The sequence below is a fragment of the Gymnogyps californianus genome, chromosome 18, assembly GCF_018139145.2.
Source record: "Gymnogyps californianus isolate 813 chromosome 18, ASM1813914v2, whole genome shotgun sequence".
NCBI classification, from domain to species: domain Eukaryota; kingdom Metazoa; phylum Chordata; class Aves; order Accipitriformes; family Cathartidae; genus Gymnogyps; species Gymnogyps californianus.
Window position 1 is genome coordinate 5,701,908 of NC_059488.1, and position 23,232 is coordinate 5,725,139.

Genomic DNA, 23,232 nt, shown 5'->3' on the forward strand with positions numbered 1-23,232 from the left:
ACTGTTGCATGGAAGGAAAAATAAAATGCACCAGAGCCACCAAGTAATTTACTGATCACAAGCAATCCATGTGATTTATGCCTAAATCAGTCTCCAAACACCATGTCCAATACATCAAAAAGGTTTTCATCTTGATGCTTAAGCACTTTTCTTGAGCGTGACTTCACATTAGTTACCCCAAGCGTCAAGGTGCCATTATTAGCTAAGGATGGGGCAGAAAAAAAGAATGACTTATTAATAGAACCGCCTGGGAAACAGGAAGTTTATTTGATTTTCCTAAAAATCACACAATGCGGAAGTTTTCTAGCCAGCTCTCTGAGGGCTGTTCCCACACGTTTAACTGGAACTTAAGAGTTTTGAGCTCTGCATCCTCGTTCTTAACGGATGCTTTTTACACTGCTGAAGGGGATGCTTTGCAATACTAACAATGCTTTGCAAACTCTATTCATCTAACCAGCCGCTTCCTGCGCGGCGGAAGAGTAGGCAGAGGAAGCGAAGGGCTGAGGAACAATACCAACAGACAAGGGCTTCAGCAGAAAGACAGGATTGTTAAGCAGCATCCAGACAGCGCTTCCCTCCGACAGAGCAGTTCCAGTCGCTGCAGAACGGTTCCTCTCTGCCGCTCCCGCAGCATGGCAAGCAAAGAAACTATCTGCTGGGAAGTAAAAACGCATTTTGTTTCATGGTGCATCCTCCCAGCCTGGAGAATGTCAGGCTGGATTGAATGACATGCCCGGGAAGAAAAGGGAATGCAAACCGAGACAGGCATGCAGGCGTAAGCACAGAACGTTCTGGTGGATGAGAGACTTTTGCCAGAGGTAAAGGATTCGGCACCCACGGGTGGCAGCAGGTCAGCATTTCACAGGGCATGCACAGGTGATTTATATGGTATAATCAGATTTCATTACCAAAACGCACATGGCAGAAAATCACCATGGCACTAACGTTATTTTTAGAAACAGCACAACTAAACCACTCACAAGATCCTCACGCTGCCAAAGAATTCTCATACTTTACGGCAGCAAGGAGGATGCCAACCAAAAAGAGATGTTAGAAGTTAAGATGTTGGAGATTCAAAGTTAGAAAGGAACTAGCAACTCTGGAAAGGATGGATACATGCAATTAAAGCACTCAAATAAATTGGGGCACCACTCCCAGAACTGGGAGAGAATAAGAACTGTCACTTGAATTAGATGTCTTTTCAGTGACTCAGAAGTTCTCCTTAAACTCTTCTTCCTTCCTGCAGGATTGAGGCACTCTGAGGTGGCGCATCCCTGACTGCACCCACGTGTTTACCTACTATCCTCGCAAGATACTCGGCTTTTTTACGGTCCTGCATATAAAAGACAAGAGACTAGGCAGGGACAAAATGTACACTGAGGACAAGCCCATTACTCTGATTCAAACAGATGTAAATTGCACTAATTACAGTTAAACAGAGCAACATCATGTTGAACCTTGAAGCCTGGGATCCTCAGTGCACAGCATGTCACAAAGAGCTGTGCGACCACAAAAGGGCACAGCTCCCAATACTGAAGTATAAAGTCAGCGCGCTGCACATTTTATATACTCCATGTGCAAACTGTACAAATACAGCAGCCTTCCTACATTTTAAGATATTTCAAACCCCTTAAAATAGACAAGTGAGTTTGGCATGTATAAGCCATGTTGGGCAAGAAACTTGAGTAGCAACATGGTGCCAAACAGACTAATGTGAGGAAACGCAATGACGCAATGAATACTGCACAACAACCTGACTGCACCTATCCCTTCCAAAAAATCTTTTGCGAATTTACGTAAACATGCAAGCTTCTTAGTCCTTGGACCTGGAGAAAGAGGATTTTCTTTATGGTTCTTCCTGTCTAATAAGTTTTCAGTCTTAAATTTCCGCAGTTAATACTGTACATGCCCACAGGTAGTAAGCAAGCTGATACCTCTGGGTTTAGTGTTCAAGCCAGCAGGGCTGCTTTTAGGCAAGTACCTACAAATGCTTACACACTCTCTCCGGCGCAGAGCAGAGCAGCGCAGCGGTGTCTGCCATCACACAAACGCCTGTTCTCCCTCAGGGTCCTCCTGGCTGTGCTTCAGGAAGGTAACTGGATGCAAGTGCTGGCATGCAACAAGCAGGTGCCTGCTGCCACCACTAACCTGGCGGGTCTTCTGCCCCGGCCGAGGCACGGTTAAAGGGTCTTCAGAGCCCACGTCCCGCTCCCGAGAACGGCGGAGCCGGGCGAGCTCCGCGGCACGGAGCCGGGGTCCGGAGGCAGACCTAGCGCTGCGGGGCGGACGCGGGCAGGGCGCGGGATGAGGAGCGCGGCCAGATGCTCCCTCACCCCCCGGGAACGCACGTCCGGAGCCCAGCCCGGCTCAACACCCCCCCCCCCGCCCCGGGCCAAACCCTGCCGCCCCGCCCGCCCCACCGCCCCCCGCCGCCGCTCACCAGAAGGTCCAGCTCGGTGCGGTGCAGCCCGAGGCGGCCCAGACCCACGGCCAGGTCGTGGATGCAGAGTGCGCCGTCGCGGTTCACGTCGAGCTTCTGGAAGAGGGCGCGGAGGCGCCGGTCCTGCTCGGAGGCCTCGCACAGAGACCGCCCGCAAGGGCCCGCGCTCCCGCCGCCGCCGCTCTCCGCCCCCGGGCCGGGCGCCGCGCCGGCGGCCCGCGGGGAGCCGCAGGGGCAGAGCACGCCGCTCACCACCGGGGAGGCCAGCGAGCGCCGCGCCCCCGGCATCCTCTCAGCCGCCCGCCCGCTCCGCACGCGCGCCGACGCCGGCAAATGGCGGCGCTTCCGCCGCGAGGAACCGACACGGAGCGCTTCCGCCTTCGCGCCACACGCGGCGGCCGCCACGTGACGCTCCGCGCCGACCAATGGCAGCGGCCCGCGCGCCGGCGTCTGCCAACACGCCCCCGCCCACGCCCCCGGCTTCCACGCGCTCCCGCGAGGTGGGCGGGCACTGACGTCAGAGGAACGCCTTCCCCTTCACCAATCGGAAGGAAACACCGCCCGGGGGCGGAAGGGGGCGGTACAAGCGCCTGGGCCAAACTACCATTGGTTAAGCCCCTGGGGGGAGGCGGGGATAAAGCTACAACATCTCCAATCAGATCGGGAACCAGGAGTCAGTTTGAGCTTGACGGACGTGGCATGTATCCGGTAGCTTCCAAAGCAGGGGGCGCTCTGTGTTGATGGACGGGAGAAGTACCCAATGGAATTAGAGCGGGGAAATTCATGGGCGGGCCCAGCTCCTCACGGGCCTCACGCAGGCCCAGTGGCCTGAGACAAGCGGCGAGGCGGGGCCGTCTCTTGGCCCCCCCCGATGGGCAGCGCGGCTGGCCAATGATAGCGCGGCGCTGCCGGCGAGAGGCGAGACCTCCGCCTGACGGGCAGGCGGGCTGCCCAATCAGGCGAGGCAGGAAAGGGGGCTGATTCTGGAAGCCATTACGCCAGTGTCGCAGGGTGGAGGCCGTTGAGCGGGGTTTGCTGGGTGGTTGCGGTACGCAATTTGCGTATCGTTGGCGGTGCCAAGGGGGGAGCGGGGGGGGACGGACACCTCCGGGCCCTGAGGGGCCTCGGGGCCCCCCGTTGTCCCCGGCCCCAGGGGTGAGCAGGCCTGGGGGGGCCCTGCCGCCCCTCGGCCCTGCCCAGCCTCCCCCAGGGCCCCCTGGGCCCAGCCAGCCCCCCCCGGCCTGCAGGTGTTCCCCAGTGCCCCCTCCTCGGTGCCCCTCATGGCCATGGCGTCGCCCCCGGCGCCCCCAGCCAAGAAGCGGAAGATGAACTTCTCAGAGCGGGAGGTGGAGATCATCGTGGAGGAGCTGGAGCGAGGCAAGCACCTCCTCATCAACCACTTCAACGCGGGCGTGCCCCTGGCCGCCAAGGCCGCCGCCTGGCACGACATCCTGCGCCGCGTCAACGCCGTTGCCACCTGCCACCGCGAACTGCCCGAGGTCAAGAAGAAATGGTCCGACCTCAAGACCGAGGTGCGACGCAAAGTGGCCCAAGTCCGGGCTGCCATGGAAGGGGGAGGCGAGAGCCAGAACGGCAACGGCAACGGGCCGGAGAGCGAAGACCCCACGGGCACCGCGACCGCCCCGGTTATCCTCACCCCCATGCAGCAGCGCATCTGCAACCTGCTGGGAGAAGCCACCATCATCAGTTTGCCGAGCGGGGACTGCGGCGCAGGTGACGGCACAGAGATACCCATCACCGCGTCAGCCACCACGGTCACCCTGACCCAGAGTGAGTGCTGCGCCTGCTGAAGATGCTCTGTTCTGAAAGGGAAGGTCACACGGAGGGCCCTGACGCCCGCCTGCGAGGAGGCCCTGAGCCGTGTGCGGGGAAGGCCCCAGCAAAAAGAAACCCCTGCGTCTCCGTAATGAAAACGCCGTTCCCAATATGTCCTCACGCTGTAGGGGAGCGGCTGCGAGATACGCACGTACTGAAAGTCAGCTTTGATAGCTCGGCCTTAAGAACAAGGGAAGCCAGTATCCTTTGCACCTTGCAGATTGTTCAGTCCCCCTCTCTGGGAGCAAAAGCAGGGGGAGAAACATCTCCAAGGCTGATTTCCCAGTCTGCCCCAAAGAGCAGCTCTCCTTCTGACAAGTGCCATTCTGGGTCTTGTCTTTGCCCTTATGTCAGTTGGTTAATGCCGCTTGGAAAGATTGTTCTGAACTGGAGGTTGAGAAATGATTTTGTCTAGACAGATAAGGCATGCCCTATTCCTTTGGACTGCACAGCCTAGAAGGAAGCTCGAATGAGGGTGGAGTAGACTTAAATAGGTCATTTTGTGCATTGCTGTTCATTGTATGTTATCTCACTAAACAGGCAGTACTCCTGTGGTATTCACTGAATAGTCACGTAGATAAAAATCCCCGTATCGCAGCTACTTCTTACCCCCTTTCTGTCCTTTGTTCTCAGTTCCTGCAGAGACGACCTACCACAGTCTGGAGGACGGAGTTGTGGAGTACTGCACAACAGAAGCCCCCACCACAGTCACCGCCGAAGCACCCTTGGAGATGATGGCGCATCAACACGAAGTGTCTGCGAAACCCCAGGAGCTGAAAAGCCGAATTGCTCTGAACTCAGCCAAGCTCTTGCAGGAGCAGCGAGTGACCAACTTGCACGTGAAGGAGATTGCCCAGCACCTGGAGCAGCAGAATGACTTGCTTCAGATGATTCGTCGCTCTCAGGAGGTGCAGGCATGCGCCCAGGAGCGACAGGCACAAGCCATGGAAGGAACACAGGCGGCACTGAGTGCCCTCATCCAGGTCCTCCGCCCCATGATTAAGGACTTCCGTCGATTTTTGCAGAGCAATACACCCAGTCCGTCGGTCACCACTGACCCCAGCCAGACGGGGCAGCAAGATGGCATGATCCAGTGAAAGAAACAGTGATGGGACGTCTGTCTTGGAAAAAACCTGCCCGTGCTGCTGGTGGACACAGGGAGCGAGGGGTGCTAGCTCTTGTCAATGTGAAATGGCTTGACTTGGAGTCTTGCTGAGCCTAAACAGCTTTCTTTCTCTGCTAATCTTATGCTAATCTGCCTTTTCAGACTCATCATACAGAGCTGTAGCAGGATGTGTAATAAATCAGGAACTGAACAGCGGTTGCTTTAGTTCCTCAAACAATAGATTTATTAAAAAAAAGAGACAGTTATTTTTTTATTTCTGTTTGGAAAAAACTCTCCTAAGTATGACACCTCTCTCTTTCTCTCTCTCTCAAGATCTAGAGCCTTTAACTGACTTCTAACGCGGAGAGTCTTGTTGCGATATCACAGTACTGCAGCTGCCAAGGTACAGTTACCGTAAACTGTAGTGCACGGTAGTGAATGCATTTCTGTCTCTTGCTGAAAGCATTTACTGGAAACGTGGTACCGGATGTGGTACAACCTTCTCTCTGCACCGAGAGTTACGGATACTGCTCTTGCAGCGTGACATCCAGCCCATGCAGACCAGCACCAAGCCTACATGCAGCTTAAATCCCACCCACGTCCCCTGAGGATATAAATGGGACTAAAATAGTGCATTCACCTCATGTTCTATCTGTGTGCGGTCATGAAATTTCACTACAAACTTGGCAGATGTGATGAAAATTTCACGTCTTGGTTACCAGATACTGTCCTGGGATACGTCTTGGAGCAATGTCTTACCTGTCTCAGCGTAGTTAATACACGAGGGCCTGGATGAGTTTCACTCAGGTGGGTGTAACCGGTGGAACTGCATCTCTGTCTTATCTGCATAGTTTGTCACCTCCATAATACCTTGATCCATCAAAGTGGACCTGGACTACAGAGCTTCAGCCACGCAGTAATTCCCAACATTTGGAATTTGTCAGCCGCTGATTTCATTGAGTGAATTTTGGAGCGTTACTTGGTTCTGCTGGTGGCGGTGGCGTTTGTTCTGTACTTGTTAGGAGCTGGAAGCGAGTACAGCCTTTCTTTGTTAGTCTGCTGGCTGGCTTCGAGTGGCATTCTGAGGAACGGGTCTGAGGTTCACCTCACTATTTTCTTATCATTATGCAGGGCAAAACAACATTGGAGCCGCTTTTCTCTTCTTTGAGGTGTTCAGGCTGTGGGGCTTGGTCCGCAATGAGAAAGTTTAATTTCACAGGATGGTGAACATGATTCTCACAGACTTGCAGTAACTTCATAAACTTTTAGATTAAAAGCTCCACTTGTACATGCATGGAAGCAAACTTCAAAAAAAAAAAAAAAAAAGAAGGAAGCATAACTCTTCTTCTCCCCGTACCTTGCAAAGTGTGTCACATTTAACGGGCTTGTTGCTTGTCAGATATTACTTTTGAAATGGAACTTTTTCAGAGCTAGGATTTGCTTGCTGTTAAGTCTCCTTTAGGGCTGAGATGTGGTGAGCAACGACTGATGAGGGAGTGAATTTGCACAATCAAATGAAACCTTTACACAGCCTTTTATGGGGGGATGCTGATGGGGGACCCCTGGTTAGAGCAGTAGGTGAAGAGGCTACTGCCGCCTGTCTCCGGCCTTCCCTCATCTCCTCTCGTCTGCAAGTCTGACAGGGGCGAAAAGGACAGCGGGGTGAGAAGGGTTTGGCCCCTGGAAGACTCCCGACCCTTTGGCACTGACACCTCTGCGCTGAGTCAGGGCGGCATCAGCTGCATCTCCCCGCCTTGTCCGGCGTCTCGCCACATGAGTAACACTCGCCTGACTCTTCCTCTCAGACTTCGTGAAATCAAATCAATTGCTCAATTGAAATTTATTTTTAAAGTGAAAACTATGTCATACGTGTTGGTTTACCTCATTTGTGTAATGATCTCTCCTTTACAAATACGAATTTTAATAAAAAATACGTTTTTGGTAAACAGGCTGTTTCAGTTCATCAATATGCTCCAGGGCAAAAATGAGTTCATGACAACAAGTTTGCAACAGAGAATCCTCGCTGAGAAAGGGCCAAAGAAAGCTGTGAACAGCCACGTGTCACGGTAGCTTTTTCTCGTTTGTGAACTTTGTGGCCTTGTATTTACATAATTATGGTCTTTTTCAAATAACAGCTTTTACAGCCTTACCTCGGAGCACTAGTTATTTCATTGTGTATGACAGATTACTGAAGTATACTGATCTCCCAACTGCTCAGAAGATACCACAATAGCCTAAAATTATGGATGAAGTACCAGCCTTTGGCTTTAAATTGCAGTGTGCGTTTTTTCAGTGACTAAGCACTTAAGCTGTGTTATAGGAGTAAACGTGAAACAGTAAACTGTTTCATAGGAGTAAATGTGTTGCCCTTGGAATCACTCATCTTTCTTGTCTTTTCAGGATAAATATAGAGCTTAGTCAAGCCAGCAGCATTCAGGTGCAAGTTCCGCATACACATTTTTGTCTCATTAAAAAGATGTAGCAACATTTTAAATATAGGGTGAGCACTGTGATGAGGGGCTTGGTTGTTGCTCATGATGAGGTCATCAGACTTGAGGAGGGAGAGAGAAAAGTGTCCCTTAAAGTTAAAACCAGGAGGAACAGGTAAATAGGGCACTTACAGGGTGAACGTATACGCGGGGTGTTCAACTGAACAGGGAACTGGTGCCCAAGCAGAACAAAAGCTGAGGAGTAACATCTATAGATGTTCCTTTGTGCTCCTCTACTGTTCTTTTTGTACCTAGAGATTTGTATTCAGCATCCAGAGTAGCAAAGAGCTGCGCAGGGATGTTCTGCCGCTGGGCACCTCGGAGGTGAGGGTGAGCAGCTGGGCGGCGGACAGCATCCTTCATACTTGCTGGAGGAAGAGATGTTTGGTGAGGGACTCTTGGTGGGTCAGAAGATGAACTTTGCAGCAATCAGAGGCAGCAGCCAAGCTGCCTGCAGCACCACTAGCTGCTTCAGAAGCAGAACTCTGCTTGTGATGCGTGCAGCTCAGGCACGGCTTTCCAGAAGATGGCACTGCGCAACGGGGCAAGGCGCGGGGATCCTCAGCTGCAGCGAAGTAGCGCGTACTGCAGGGCCCTGGCAGGATGGTCCCAGAAATGACCCTCGTCCTCCAGACCTTTTGTGATCCTGCTTGCTCCTCCAACTGATGAATCTTTTCAGGAGTGAGAGCCTGGAGAGGAAGAAATTCAATGCGCAGAGCCCAGCGATGAAGAACACTGGTACCCCTAGAAAAGTCAGGATGCCTGGGAGCACAAACAGGGTCCCTCTGCTTCCTGCAAACGTGGGCAGGGGACACTGAGATGTCAGGAGCTCACGTCTCTCTTTGGGATGAGTTCACTGCAGAACCGAATGGGCAGGCACAAGATAAAAAAACACATGAATTCTTTAATTATAAGCAAAGGGACAGGTTTTAAGATTTTTTTAGAAGACCACACGTAAATATGTCGGTATCCCCCAAGTACAGTGCGCTGCCATAGCTACATCACCGTTCTGGGAGCGGATGCCCACCGAGGGACAGAATGATATCACCCGCGTACTCACCCAAATTACCTTTACCTCCTCCAGAATGTCTTTAAAGTTTGTCAAGCCTGTTTTGGCAAAGCATTCTTCGGGGTTTTTTGTGGTTTTTTCCTGTTGCCATCTGAGAGGTTATTGCCAGCAGGTACTGTCAGCACAATTGTGGTCTGTTAAGTATGAAAATTGAAGCATTTAAGATTCTTTGTCTTTCTTGAAAGCATCGGACAAGAAGCTTCACACAAATGATTGGCACGGCTTCTAGGCTGTGTTTCACGAGCAGGAATGAAGCCCACATCACCTGCAAACTGGGCTCACCAGCCCTTGGGTCCCAGCCCCACAAGGTGATTAACCCAAGGCAGAAGCCCAGCCCCAGCAGGGACAGTTTCTGTTACCTCTACCGCCCGGGATCCCAAATTAGAGGTTGCCGTGTCAAGCGGGAACCGCAGACTTACAGTTGTTTCTGCTGCGTTTGGGGTACCAGCGGCATTTGTGGGGCTGCAGCCAGAAGCACAGAACCAGTGGGAGAGCCCACGGCCAGCAAGTCTCTTGTCCAGCAGAGCGCTGAAGGGACACCTGGGATACAGAGACAGGATAACGCTTAATAAACACAACAAGCCTCGAGGCAAAGCGGGTTCCAGTCTGCAGATTTTGGAAGGGGCAAACCAGCTCCAGTTCCACCGACAGGCCTCCTGGAAAGAAGCGGAGAGTCCTGCCACACATTCCCAGGACACACTGGAGCAGACATGGAAACCAGTAAACAAAAAAAGCCAGGCAGCTGGATTTTCAGGTCTGGCCACATGTTTGGGGAAAGGAATCCACCGACTCCAGATTCCTGTGCTCCCTTTGTCTCTGTCGATAACAGGATCCCCTGTCCTGGCAGGCCAGAAACCCACCGTGCAGGTGTGTCCTCTGCACATCCAACAGGAAACCCAGCCTGGCACAGAAAGTGAAACAGTTCCTGGCCTTTATGATGATGAGTCCAGTTAAATATGGAACTAGTGAAAAACACAAGCAGATCAAAGTAGAGCTCGCAGCCTGTTATTAAATTAAGCTGAGAAGATGCAAGCTTGGAATAACTCCACACCATAGGATAATCCTATGTAATGGGGAGAGGTACCCATTCCCCTCACAGGGTTTCCAGCAGCCTGCACCCTACAGGCGGGGCTCACACTGCTGCGGTGTCCTGCCCCGGGGGCCTGCACCCCCCGCCCCATTTCGGGAGCTCCCCAGCCTGGGTCTGCCCCCCAGCTCTGGGGAAAGCACCCACCCACCGTGGGTGCCCGGCCCGCAGCTCCTGTGCAGCTCCTCAGAGTGGGTGCATTGCAGGTGCTTGGCTACCAGCACCACGAAGAACACCTTTATAGCATAAAGCGTCGTGCGATAATCTTTTCTTTTTGGATGACGAGGCTGAAAGCTCATTAAAGCTATTATAACAGAGGTTACAGGTGTAATAGAGGAGAGCCATTATTCTGTTTACGCTGTTGTAGCAACGTGTATAATTTAGTTTTCAAACTTTAATCATTTGGCTGCTAGGACAAATGGATTAGCGTGATGTTTTCCAGAGAAAGATGCTGATAATCTAGTTTACCGGGCTTGATGATTTGCTTGTGTATCTGGGACTCCCCTGGGATAAGAGATAGGATTTGACAGCTCACCAAACGCATTACAGAATCTATCTCGCTTCACCTCGCTGAGTTTTGTCCCTTCTGAATTTATCTTGCCTTGTTTCTCCCCTGCTGCTTTATCTCAGTTCTCGAAGCGGGGAGGGAGGAGGCAAGAGAAGCCATCTCTGTGCCTGCTCACTCGCAGTCCCAAGGCAAGCGGAGCGTAGAGATCCCAGCCCTGGCCGGTGAGACACACCTCCGGTGATAGCAGAGGTGAGGCCAGACTTAAGTGCACAGCCCAAACTGATAAATTATCCCAGACTGATAAGATGATGCTCTGAGCCAGCAAAAGTTGAGGAAGTGGTGGCGGCATCGGGGAGCGGCATCAGGAAAGGCTTAGGTCAGGGAGAGCATGGGGCAGGGATGTGGCTGAGGTTCATGGAGCAGAGGTGCGGTGCGCACAGTGTGGCCAAGGTCGTAGAGGAGAAATCATCAGCATTTGAGTCTGGGGTAAGCAGAATCAATATATATCAGAGCGCCCTGTTCACACACACGGCCCCTCAGTGAATGGATTGGACCTGGATTGGAAAAGAATATAAAGCCAGTGGGATGGTGGACGGACGGAGATACCCTGCACCCACATCCCCTCTGTGGTGCCTCCGTGGGGCTCAGAGTAAGCCACCCACTCTGAGATCAGCAGAGGCAGACATTCGGAGGAGCACTGTCCCTTTAAAAAATGTGAATTTGTCCAGAAACAATTATGCAGCACAAACACAGAAAAATCAACAGGGTAAATTTCGAACTAATAAAGATTTAATCTCTAAGTCATGAGACTGCGTTTGTTAGGAAAATATACATACCCCTGAGAATCCAGCTACAGTTGCTGTATTACACACTGTTCAGCAGCTCACTGGGCATTTTTCCAAATCCGTTTATTTTTAACATCAGTCACATTATTCAATTAATTATAAAAACACTGAGGTTTTCAAGAGATGTTTCTGATAAAACTGCAGAGTAAATATGCGTGAGAACAGCAAGGATTAAAATCTCTGTAAACTTTAGCATTTGGGGCTGTTGCTATAAACAAGAGAAGTCCGAGGAGGAGGTTATTTATCAGAGTGAATCATACCAGATAACACATGGCCTCCTCCCGCACCACAAACAGAGAGATCGTTTATCCTTTACCTAGTGATGGAAGTGAAAGATCGACACGTCTGTCAGTGGTACGCTCAGGGAATGAGAAGTGTGAGGGACTGGGCTGGATTCTTCAGATGCTTCCAGCATTCGAGCATCCCAGCTTGGCAAATATTAAATATTTAGCAGGCTGAGCTCTTTCCCAATAAACTGAGAAACAGAAAGCAAAACAACCCAGCCCATCTCTAGCAATGTCTTGAGGCCTTGAAACACCAGATATCCATTGATGGAACGATTCAAGCCCTACCTTTAAAAGCAGCCTCCACAAACCCTGCTGTATGGGAAGACTGGTATCTCCTGTGATGGTTCACTGTACCAATATGAAATGTTTTCCCAGCCCGAAGTCTGTGTATCTGCTTAACCTGGTAAGCAAGAATCATAACAACGCATTTGGCTTAAGCCAGTGTTTAGCTTTTATCCAAGTACTTTGCCGTGTACTTTTCCTAGCAGACTTTTTTTTTAAGGCTCACGTTGTGGTAGAATTATTTGATACCTCTGATATTGTCTGCATAGATGGCAAAGATTAAAGGCAAGGAGTCTGGGCATCAAAGCCTGGCAAAGAGAATGAGGACTCCCAGGCTTTCATCCAAGCTTTGCCTGACGTGCAAATCAGCCTTGGGAAAAGTCCCTCCCCTATGAGCCTCAACTTCTCTGCCACAGAGACTTTTAGGCACATCCCTAACTTTAAAAACTAGGCAAATCATATTGACGACTGCAGATTCTGTCAGGACAAGGAGAGACATTTTGTTCTGCTTGCCCTTAAATGATGGAATCCTGCCTAACTAGGGATCCCAGCTACAGCACAGGACACAGCAGCAGCACATAGTAACAGGGAGCCATTTTGATGAAGAGATGTGTTTAACTGGTTGCCACATCTCACACACGGAAGGTGAGGCTCCAGCTCCTGGCCCTGCCTCGTGCTGCCCGCAGAGGTGTGTGGTGCCAAGGCCTCCCTCCTGCTCCAGCACAGCCAGCCCAGACGCTGCTGGTCAGCCTGACCCACGGCCTGCTCTGTGGTACCCGGAGGCGCAGAGTGAGGACAGTGTGGGCACACCGCTGCGTTTGTGAGGCAGCGCTGCCTGAAAAGCAGTGTGCCTGCAGCACATGGGACGTACCCATTCGAAGAGATGTCATCGGGAGCTGCTTGGGCACGGAAGGCACTGGGACAACGACAGGGCAAGGGGTGCTGGCTGTCAAGGGGCAGCGCTGAGGAGAATGCAGAGAGATGACATCTGTCAGAGCTGCCTCTCCCATCACCTCAGCCCAAGCAGGGACACCTCGACTGCAGGGTCCAGGGGCTCAGGCCTGCCATCCCCTCAGCCAGCCCGCTCCAGTCCCGCACATTCCAGTGCCAGCTCGGCCTGCGGAGGGGCTATCGGACATCCTGGGGGGGCGGGAAGGCCCGAGGAACCCCCCTGCCGGCAGCCACACGACTGCCCGGGCAGCCACACTGGGCCGCGCTCCCGCCACCTTCCCCGCTGAGGCGACCCCAGGGCCGCCTCAGAGCCCCCCACTTCCCGCCCACCCCCTCAGCCAGGAGGCGGGTCTTACCCAAACCGACAGCCTCCGCCTCCAATCCCCGCGCTTTCTTCCCCCCTCCGTGCCGGAGCAACCAATCAAAGTCTTGCTGTGCTCGGCCCGCCTCCTTGATGCTTGCCCAATCGGGTGGCGTCGCTCTCGTGCTCCCCTCCCCCCTCTCCGGGGAGGAGGGCGGTGGAGGGGGGTTACGTAGTGTCGGGTTGGTATTCCCGAAGCGCGGCGGTGGCGTTGCTCTGCCTTGTGGCTGCCTGCGGCGTTGGCGTAGTGGCCGCAGTTGGCGTAGCGCTAGCAGAGGCGGCTGTGGCGGGGAGCCGCGGTGGCTGTGGCGGTCGTGCGAGGAGAGGGCAGGCAGTGCGAGCGGGGCCGGGCAGGAACCGGGCCGGGACCGGGCCGCAGGTCGGTGGAGGTGGCCGGGAAGCGGGCTGAGACCTCCCGTAGGTCAGCTCGTGGTCGGGGGGCTGGGAGTGGGGCTGAGACCCGGCTGCAGCTCGCTGCATGGGCTGGGAGTGGGGCTGAGACCTGGCTGCAGCTCGATGCACTGTTCCTGGGGCTAGAGCTGGGCTGCAGCCCGGCCACGGCCCAGTGCATGGCCCCTGGGGCTGGGAGAGGGGCTGAGACTTGGCTGCAGTTCACTCTGTGGCTCACAAGGCCGGGAGGCAGGCTGAGACCTGGCCACCGTTCAGTGCATGGCTCAGAAAGCGAGCTGAGACCTGACCACAGCTTAGTGCGTGGCCCAAGGGTCCCAGGGGGTAGGCTGCGACCTCACTGCAGCCTGGTGCGTGATCCACAGGGCCCAGAGGTGGGCTGAGACCTGTCCGCATCTCAGTGCACGGTCCAGGGGGCTGGAAGGCAGGCAGAGACCTAGCAGCAGCTCGGTGCAGGGGCAGAGGGGGCAGGTGTGGCTCATGGAGGGGGCTGGTGGTGTGGAGCAGTCACCAGTCTGCCCCCTCGCTCCACTCCACAGTGGCCACGGGAGAGCGGTGCCCCTGCAGAGGTGCCCAGGCCCCAGCACAGCGGGCAGAGCCGGCTGGATTTGCCCGCTGCTGCCCGAGCGGGAGAGGGGCTTTAACTGCACACCCGTGCAGGCAGCAGGAGCTTTGCCTGCGTTGGTTTGCAGTCATTAATTCTGAGTATCGGTGAGGATTGTTTACTGCCCGGTGTTCATAACCTCGTCCCTTTTAGATGCTAATCAGCTCTTGGCCTCCCTGGCTTAGGTGTTGCGTAAATGTGTAACGACATTACTGTCTCCAGCCTCAAAACTGAACTGTGCGGGGCACGGCTTGGTGCGGACCTGGTGCCGGGGGAAGGCAGCGTACTCGGTGGGCCTGGCTATTGGACAGCCAGATGACCTGATTTGGTTGTTACGCTGTGTAATCTGGAGCAGACTGCTTTTTTTTTTCCTCTGTGCTGCTTTCTCCATTTATAAGACACAGGTGCTAACACTTAGGGCTGGTCGGAAATACAGAAAAGAAACAGATTTTTGCATTTCTTGAGACAGCTTTTGCTTACTCTTGTTAGACTACGTGTTAGACTGATCTTGCTCTGTAAACTGCTTCTGAAGATGATGGGTGAAAATAGAGCAGATTTTTATTAGCTGCTTTGCAAAACAAATTACAAGGGGGATGACAACAGTGAAGCTTGCTGTAGGCAAAAAGGGGAAAGAGGATGTTGGGGCCAGGCTAATTGGGGCCATACCTCTTAAGACGGGTATGAGTCTGGACTGAATATTACCCATCCAAACAGGTTTTAGAGGAGGAGGAGCCCAAGACTGGCTGGGACTAATTTACTTATTTCCCTCCCAAAGGCTGACCCGAAGACCTGTATCAAGGAGTTGCACAAGAGGAGGAGATAGAAACTGGAAGCTCTCTGAATGTGCTGCCCGCAGACTTAAGGCTTCTTTGGAGACTCAAGATGCCTTCCCACAAGAGATGCTTTCTGGAGGGGTTGTGCTGAAGACGGAGCACTGCAGCCTCTAACTGGGACAGCTCCTGCTGGTCTGGAGCTGAGACCAACTTCTCTCCCTCCCTTTTCCCTTGGAGATGTTGCAGAGATTTAATCTGACCTCTTCCTCCTCACCTGAAGCCTGCCGTGGCGATGATCCCACAGCCAGATCCGACCACCAAAGAGAAGAGAATTGTGTGTTTGAAGCTGGGCCGTCGTTGTAACTGAACTGGAATTTACTCCCTGCTTGCGCTCCTGGAACGAGTGCCGTTCCTCTGCTTGTCTGTGTGTGTTTTGAGCCGCTCCTCCCTGATCTTATTTGGAATTCCTGGGCTTTCCACGCTGAATTTGCCCATGGCTTTCCTGATGAAGAAGAAGAAATTCAAGTTTCAAACAAGTTTCACTCTAGAAGAGCTGACTGCTGTCCCCTTTGTGAATGGGGTTCTGTTCTGCAAAATCAGGCTGCTAGATGGAGGAGACTTTGCTAGCTTATCTACCAGGTAAGAAGCTGCTTGCAGACTTGCTTCCTGGCTGTGCTTCTTTCCCTGGTTATTTTTCACTTGAGCGGTTTAGCATATGGCTACCACTTGCCTACCCCTTGATGGGATTTTAATAGTTCTGTTATAGGGCCCCACATGCCACATCATTCTCCGGAGTGGGGGAAGAACATAGCTGGAGAGCTCTGAACCTGGGTGGTGTTGGCTGATCAGAGCTGGATTGATTTTTTCAGAGACGCGGGGAGGGAGCGGGAGGTCGCTCCCCTGAAAGGGACTGGGGTTTGTGGAGGAAATCCTCTCATATTCCCCCCCATGCCCCTTCTTGCCCAAGTTCTCACATGCTATTTCAGACCCTACGCTATATTGCTGTCATGCCTGACTTGAAACTCAACTCTGTAGGAAATTGTATCTAAGCAAATCAACCCTTCCCAACTTTGCTCTCCTCCTTTGCTTCCGAATTACTGCTTTTGGTAAGAGTGGAAGTAGCTTGCTTTGCATTGCAAATTGCTGTGCAAGGGAAAACTGCTGCCTGGAGTCAAAGTTGTCAGTGTTAAAGACACAGTTTATCTCCTTGAACCGATGCCATTGCATCTCCAAGTTTATAGCTGCAGTATCTTCTTTTTTTATGTGATCTGTCATATTGGGATTGTTCTGCTGCACATCTTACAAGGTTGTTTTGCCATCGTGTATTGGCATTTCTCTGACTCCTTCAGGCAGGTCTGTCCCCACTCCTGCTACTACTAATTGCTAATAAAAACTTGCTTTGTTTCCAACTATGCACATAGATTATCACCAGCAGTATGCAAACGCGAATTCCATAACAGCCCGGACTTGCTTTCTTTCTGCCTCAAGATGTGAAGGAAGCCTTCAGTGGCTTTCAAAACTTGTTTTTTTGCTTTCCTGAGTGACTGCTCAGTTTTAAAGGTACAGAATTATTTTGTGCTAGCTGTTAAGTGCTTTATCGCAGAGCTAAAGCCTGATTTGGTCTGGTTTTCCTCTTTGTGGTGCTGCACACTGAGCTTTCTTATTTCAGGAGAGAAGATTTTATTGGGCAAGCGTAAAACATTTCTGTTTTGCAAAAAGAAGTGGTAGGGCACTGCTCAAAGCTTGGTTTTTCTTCCAGAGGCATGGTGCAACCTCATCTGAAGTCTGTAGAAGCCGTGGGCGTGGAACACCTCCAAAAATGGACTTTGATTTAATTTCTCTTTTGAAGAAAATCTATCAAAAGAGCTTTTCCTTACAGTGTTCTCCCCTGAGGCTAGATCCTTGGGTTTGGTGGAAGCAGCTTATCTAAGGAATTCAAACAGTATGTGAACTTGGAAAGAAATTAACCCCTCTGCTTCCTGGAGTCATAATAAAATGAGTTGAACTGGAGGGTGTCTCAGGAAAAACCTGTGCTGAGAAATGTCGATCTCCCTCCTTGTTGTCCCTGAAAGCAGCTTCTAGGAGCCGTCGCTGGGGTTTGCTGATGCAGCCAGCCGTTTGGGTTGCGTTGGGTTGTTTTCTGAGCTGGCTGAGGTTCAGCAGTTCGCTCAGCACGGTGCGTTGCAGATGTGTTCCAGCAGCGAAATCATCTGTAATTTAAACCAAACACATACATTACTCTCAACTGGCTTGATTGCTAATAAACGAGCAAAGGGGAAGTAGGCTGTTGGGTTTGCCGCCTTTCCCCTAACCTGTCTGTACTCTAACTGAAAGCACATGGAAACCTGTTCCTGCTTGAAAAGTTACGGGTCTCAGTGGTATTGAGTCATTTGACCTTTTCCAAATATTTTCCCCTGTTGCAGTTAGGGAAACTTCAGGAGGGATGAATTTCCAGGAACGGTGAGGAGAAGAGTTACCGTGTGGAGAGGCTCCCAGATCATGCCTTGGCTATGCTCTGTGCTCCTCTAGTCATTTCCATGATCTTTTTGATATTCTTTGGATCTGGGGAAAGACTAAAGGGAAGGGGATGCTGTGTCCATGTTGTGTTAGAAGTCTGTACGTTATTTAGAATCTGTGATTGTTTCTCTGAAGTCAACCACTTCCAGAAATGATTGCTTTTGAGGTTGTAATGTCTGTCAGGTCATCTTATGTGAGCTGCTTATGTAAAAAAAGTCTGGTGTTTGCTCTGCAGTCAGTTTGGGCTGCTTCTGCAGTCTGTGGCAATAGGAGGTATGCAGCTATGATCGAGCAGACCAGTAGCTCCTTCTGCCCATGAGTTTTCAGAGAACTGATCTGAACAAGGTGTCCCATGTTGTTTGGAGTCTGTAAACAGGGGGGAGAAGTAGGTATAGGAACCCCTTCATAGGACACACTCAATCAGTTTTCTCTTTTCTTAAGTGACCTATGATGTGGAAAGAAGAGTATTGTCTGAGAATATAAGAATCTCCAGAGAGAGATTTTCAGGTTATTTACAATAAACTTACTTGGCAGCTTGGGCATGTCTGTGGTGAGAGGTGGGGATATGATATATCCAATGAGTTCCCAGGTGGCACCGGGTTAATTTGACCTATGAGCAGAGCAGAAGTGGGAGGCTGTACTGCCAGCTCCCGTCAGCCCGTCCTGGTCCCAAGTCCACTTCAGCCTGGGTTGCACGTACCTGCTGCAGCCTGGTGCTGTGGGTCCGGTGGGGCACACCCCAGGCTGGGACCCCGCTCCCGGGCTGTGAGCTGCTCGCACCTCCTCTGCCCAGGCTGGGACAAAGCAGCCTGGCTGGAGCGGAACCTGTCTGAAGTGCATTAAGACTTAACACTCTTAGGAATTAAAGGCACTCTGGAAAAGGTCCAGGTCCTGTCAGCAACTTCAGCTTTGGGGATTTGCCTCTCTTGGGTTTTCTGGTTTGTTTTTTTTTTTTTTTTTCCTTGCAGGCAGGTACCCTTTTTCCACGCTTGCTGTGCTCAGGACTTGCATTAAACCATGGGTATTTTAGTGACTAAAGTTGCAGCTATAAATATTCTTTTGCTCATTGTCATGGTTTAGCCCCAGCCAGCAACTAAGCCCCAAACAGCCGCTCACTCACTCCCCCCCAGTGGGATGGGGGAGAGAATCAGAAGAGTAAAAGTGAGAAAATCATGGGTTGAGATAAAGACAGTTTAATAAGTAAAGCCAAAGCCGCACGTGCAAGCAAAGCAAAACGAGGAATCCATTCGCTATTTCCCATGGGCAGGCAGGTGTTCAGCCATCTCCAGGAAAGCAGGGCTCCATCATGTGTAACGGTTACTTGGGAAGACAAACGCCATCACTCCAAACATCCCCCCCTTCCTTCTTCTTCCCCCAGCTTTATAGGCTGAGCAGTATGTCATATAGTATGGAATATCCCTTTGGTCAGTTGGGGTCAGCTGTCTTGGCTGTGTCCCCTGCCAGCTTCTTGTGCACCCTGAGCCTCCTCGCTGGTGGGGTGGGGTGGGGTGAGGAGCAGAAAAGGTCTTGACTCTGTGTAAGCCCCGCTCAGCAGTAACTAGAACATCCCTGTGTTATCAACACTGTTTTCAGCACAAATCCAAAACATAGCTCCATACTAGCTACTATGAAGAAAATTAACTCTATCCCAGCCAAAAGCAGCACATTCTCCACCCCTTATTCCATACTATTTACGTCATGCTCAGGTACCACACTATCCAATACAACCTCATCAACCACTATCCCCCTTCTCATCCTTTGATATAATACACAGATATCATTCCCTTAGTCTATGGGCTACCCATGTAAAATGTCTATAAAATGCCCACAAAATGTCCACAAATGTCCATTGAGTTCATTTAGTCCATGACTTTGGGCTCCATCTGTTACGGTGGTCACTCAGGACAGGAGAGGTGGTGTGTTGTGTTGAGTTATTGGGCACCAAAGCCAGGTCAGGTCAGGTCACTGCTGCACTTGCACTGCTTCTTGTAAGGCTTGTTTTCCATTGGTTCAGGTGGTTCCTGCTGTAGTAGCTCCTATAACATGCAACTCAAATCATAGGTTACAACAGTTTGAAGGTATATCCATTACAATCTCCACCCCTGGACCCTTTGGGCCAGGTTATAGGGTTTAACATTGTAATGAACTCCTCCCCTTGCTTGTAGCCTGGCTAGCAGGAAGCGGTTCCTGCTATAGTAATTCCCTTAATATGCAACTCAAGTCCTGGGTTACAACAATTTAAAGGTATTTCCATTACAATCTCCACCCCTGGTCCCTTTGGACCAGACCATAAGGTTTAACGTTGCAATGAACTCCTCCCCTTGCCCCTGCTCCAGCCTGGACTTATCCACAGACTGCAGTCCCTTACAGGTGTACCTGCTCCAAGTGGAGCCTTATCTATGAGCCACAGTCTCTTCAGGGGTATACCTGCTGCAGCATGGACTTATCCACAGCCACAGTCACTTTGAGGTGCACTTGTTCCAGCGTGGCTGCCTCCATGGGCCACAATGTCTTCAGAGATATACCTGCTCCAGCGTGGCTTTACCCACAGCCACAGTCCCTTCAGGAGCGTACCTGCTCCAACATGGCCTTACCCGTGGCTGCAGTCCCTCCAGGGGTGTACCTGCTCAGTCGTGGGCTTATCCATGGCCACATGCTTTGAGCTGCTCCAGCATGACCTCATGCACAGCCACTGATGTGTCAAGGTGTACCTGCTGCAGCATGGACTTACCCACAGCCACAGATGCTTCGAGGTGTACCTTCTCCAGCGTGGGCTTATCCTTGGGCCACAATCCCTTCAGAGGTATACTTGCTGCGGCACAGACATAACCATGGCCACAGACACTTCGAGATGTACCTGCTCTGGTGTGGACTTATCCACAGCCACAGATGCTTTGGGGTGTCCTGCTCCTGCGGGGACTCATCCACAGGTCATAGTCCCTTCGACTCGAGTTCACGACGGAGTTCCAGCCTGTCCAGTACAGCAGCACAGAAACAGCAGCGATGCCCTAGCCATCTGCCAGCCCAGGCACATCGCCATTGCTGTTATCAAAATGTTCCCAGGCATAGCAGAGTAAGATGATAGCAGTAGAGCAAGCAGTGAAAGCAAAAAGCAGCCACTAACGAGCACAAGAGTCTAATATACAGTAAGGCAAGCAAGCCCCATGGCAAGCACAGGAGCCTGTGAATTAATAGCTAAACAGCAGTTAACAGCTATAAGTTCAATCTACCACATTCCAATCGAATCTATCATTATCTTGAACCCTTTGTGCCCCACACTGGGCACCAAAAAGGACTGTTGAGGTTTAACCCCAGCCGACAACTAAGCCCCACATAGCCGCTCGCTCACTCCCCCCCAGTGGGATGGGGGAGAGAATCAGAAGAGTAAAAGTGAGAAAACTCGTGGGTTGAGATAAAGACAGTTTAATAAGTAAAGCAAAAGCTGCACACACAAGCAAAGCAAAATGAAGAATTCATTCCCCACTTCCCATGGGCAGGCAGGTGTTCAGCCATCTCCAGGAAAGCAGGGCTCCATCACGCATAACGGTTACTTGGGAAGACACGCCATCACTCCGAACATCCCCCCCCACCTCCTTCTTCCCCCAGTTTTATATGTCATGTGACGTCCCCCAGCATGACGTCATATGGTATGGAATATCCTTTTGGTCAGTTGGGGTCAGCTGTTGGAACAGCTCTATCCCCTGCCAGCTTCTTGTGTGTCCCCAGCCTCCTCGCTGGTGGGGTGGGGTGAGGAGCAGAAAAGGCCTTCGCTTTGTGTAAGCCCTGCTCAGCAGTAACTAAAACATCCCTGTGTTAGCAACACTGTTTTCAGCACAAATCCAAAACATAGCTCCATACTAGCTACTATGAAGAAAATTAACTCTATCCCTGCCAAAACCAGCACGCTCGTCCTTTCCCCGCCCTTTGTAAAGTCTCCTTACACTCTGGCGGGGCTTCTGAGGGTAAGACTCACCCATTTCAGTTTACAGTGCTCTGCGTGAAAAGCGTCTATTGTCTGTGGGTTTATCGCCCTGTCGTTGGATTACAGAGGTTGGTCTCCTGAAAATGCATCTGAGCCAGGTGTAGGCCAGGCAGGTGCTGTATTTCCCCACAGGGAAGTACAGATATATTCCTTTAACAGTATTAATCCAGATACTTAAATAGCACAACCGCCAGTGAATTCAGTTGCCTCCCAAGTATCTTTAAAAATAGCAGGCACAGAGCAATAGGGATGTATTCATGGCAACCGGTTTTGTGAAGCAGATGGGCTGGTGCGTTTTGTACCAGTTTGAAGCTTTTGGGGGGGCTGTGCATCTTTGTTCCTAGAGAGATGATACGATAAGCTCATCGGGAGGTTTCAGATCCATGGGTCAGCGCAGGCAGGAGCCTGGATGTCCAAATGAGTGCCTAAAGCTACAGGCTGATGTAGTACGTACATGTACATCTTTGGGTATCATAGAAGAAGAAGACTTGATTAAATTTCCCCCCCTGCTTCTGCTTACAGTGTCAGTTAATGTTGAGTGACAGCCAGATGCTCTTTTACCTCGGCGCTGATTGATTTCTGGCTGCGTGTTGGCAACGAGCGTTGCCGGTGCATGATGTGAAGGAAGTGGAAAGCCAGGTGTTATCCACAGACTCCTGACACTTCATCCTACGTTGTTTTGTTAGCATGCCAACAGTTTCAACTCTGGTATTTCTGGATTTGAAGGAAGGGATTATACTCTGAAAGCCCCTGGCTGAGTCTAGGGGAAAGACTGTTTTGCATGAGTTGAGCAACTTTGAGGGCATTTCCCACCTTCCTTATTGTCTTCTGAAGGCACCTCAGACTGTATTTCCTTAGGGAGCATGCGTTCCCAAGCATGTTCAGCATTTCAGCTGAGTTTTCTGATCCTGGCACTCCTGCGCCAGTTTGAACCAAAGAACATAGTTGGTCTTCTGCAGCCCAGCAGCTGCTTGCATGCAGGCTCGATCTGGGAAGAGCTGACCCTGTTAGGGTGGTCCAGCCTCAAAGTATTTTGGTGCTGTAAGGCTGAACCAAGAATGTTCTTAGCCTTGCAATTTTTAGTTGAGTAAGAGTGAAAGGCCGCTTCCTGCGCCACGTGCTTTTTTGTGTGTGTGTGTGCAAAGCTGCATCCAGAAAGCCAAAGGAAATGCTGGTATTTGGAGAGGCACCTCATGCCGATAGCTCCCTGTGGACTAAGGTCAGCTTTTGAGTAAGTGTGGCTTTGTCATCCTTATGTAGGTACAGACCTAAAGCTACTTGCTTTCCTCAGCTGGCGGGATGCAAAGCATCATTATGTCTTGGTGGTATACAAAACTTTTTCATTTCTGTAGGACATAAATAAAGAGGGAGAAGCATTGCCCTGCTAACACACGGCTGGTGATTCAGAAAACTTTGTGAAGGGAGGTGCAAGTCCTACCACCTCTGAAATGCAGCCGTGTCTCAGTGGTGAGAGTTAGAAAGCAACTAGTTCACTGTCTTCACGTAAATAGTCACTGTGCCTGATGTTACAGGATCCTTCAGGTAACTAGGTTCACCGCGTTTGGCTCTTTCGTTAACTGTTTGGTTAAGCAGAGACTAAAGGACTGATTCAGTCCACTTGAGATCTAAATCTTCACCACTGTCTGCCTTAAAACAAAGGTTAGGTAACTAAATAGTTTCTTCTAGAG

The 23,232-nt window shown here is 51.3% G+C and overlaps 2 protein-coding genes across 2 annotated transcripts in view; both read left to right on the forward strand.

Moving 5' to 3' along the window:
* The first annotated feature begins 3,649 nt into the window (after positions 1–3,649).
* Positions 3,650–5,775, forward strand: NAIF1 (nuclear apoptosis inducing factor 1). Its single transcript, XM_050907892.1, has 2 exons — positions 3,650–4,231; positions 4,910–5,775. The coding sequence occupies exons 1-2, from the start codon at positions 3,721–3,723 to the stop codon at positions 5,371–5,373; spliced, it is 975 nt and encodes a 324-aa protein (XP_050763849.1). The 5' UTR covers positions 3,650–3,720; the 3' UTR covers positions 5,374–5,775.
* Positions 5,776–13,519: 7,744 nt separating this feature from the next.
* Positions 13,520–23,232, forward strand: part of EEIG1 (estrogen-induced osteoclastogenesis regulator 1) — a 41,044-nt gene continuing 31,331 nt past the window's right edge. The window contains exons 1-2 of the mRNA XM_050907907.1: positions 13,520–13,639; positions 15,048–15,684. Of these exons, the coding sequence (XP_050763864.1) occupies positions 15,539–15,684 (146 nt within the window). The 5' untranslated portion in view covers positions 13,520–13,639; positions 15,048–15,538. The remainder of the gene's footprint in view (positions 13,640–15,047; positions 15,685–23,232) is intronic.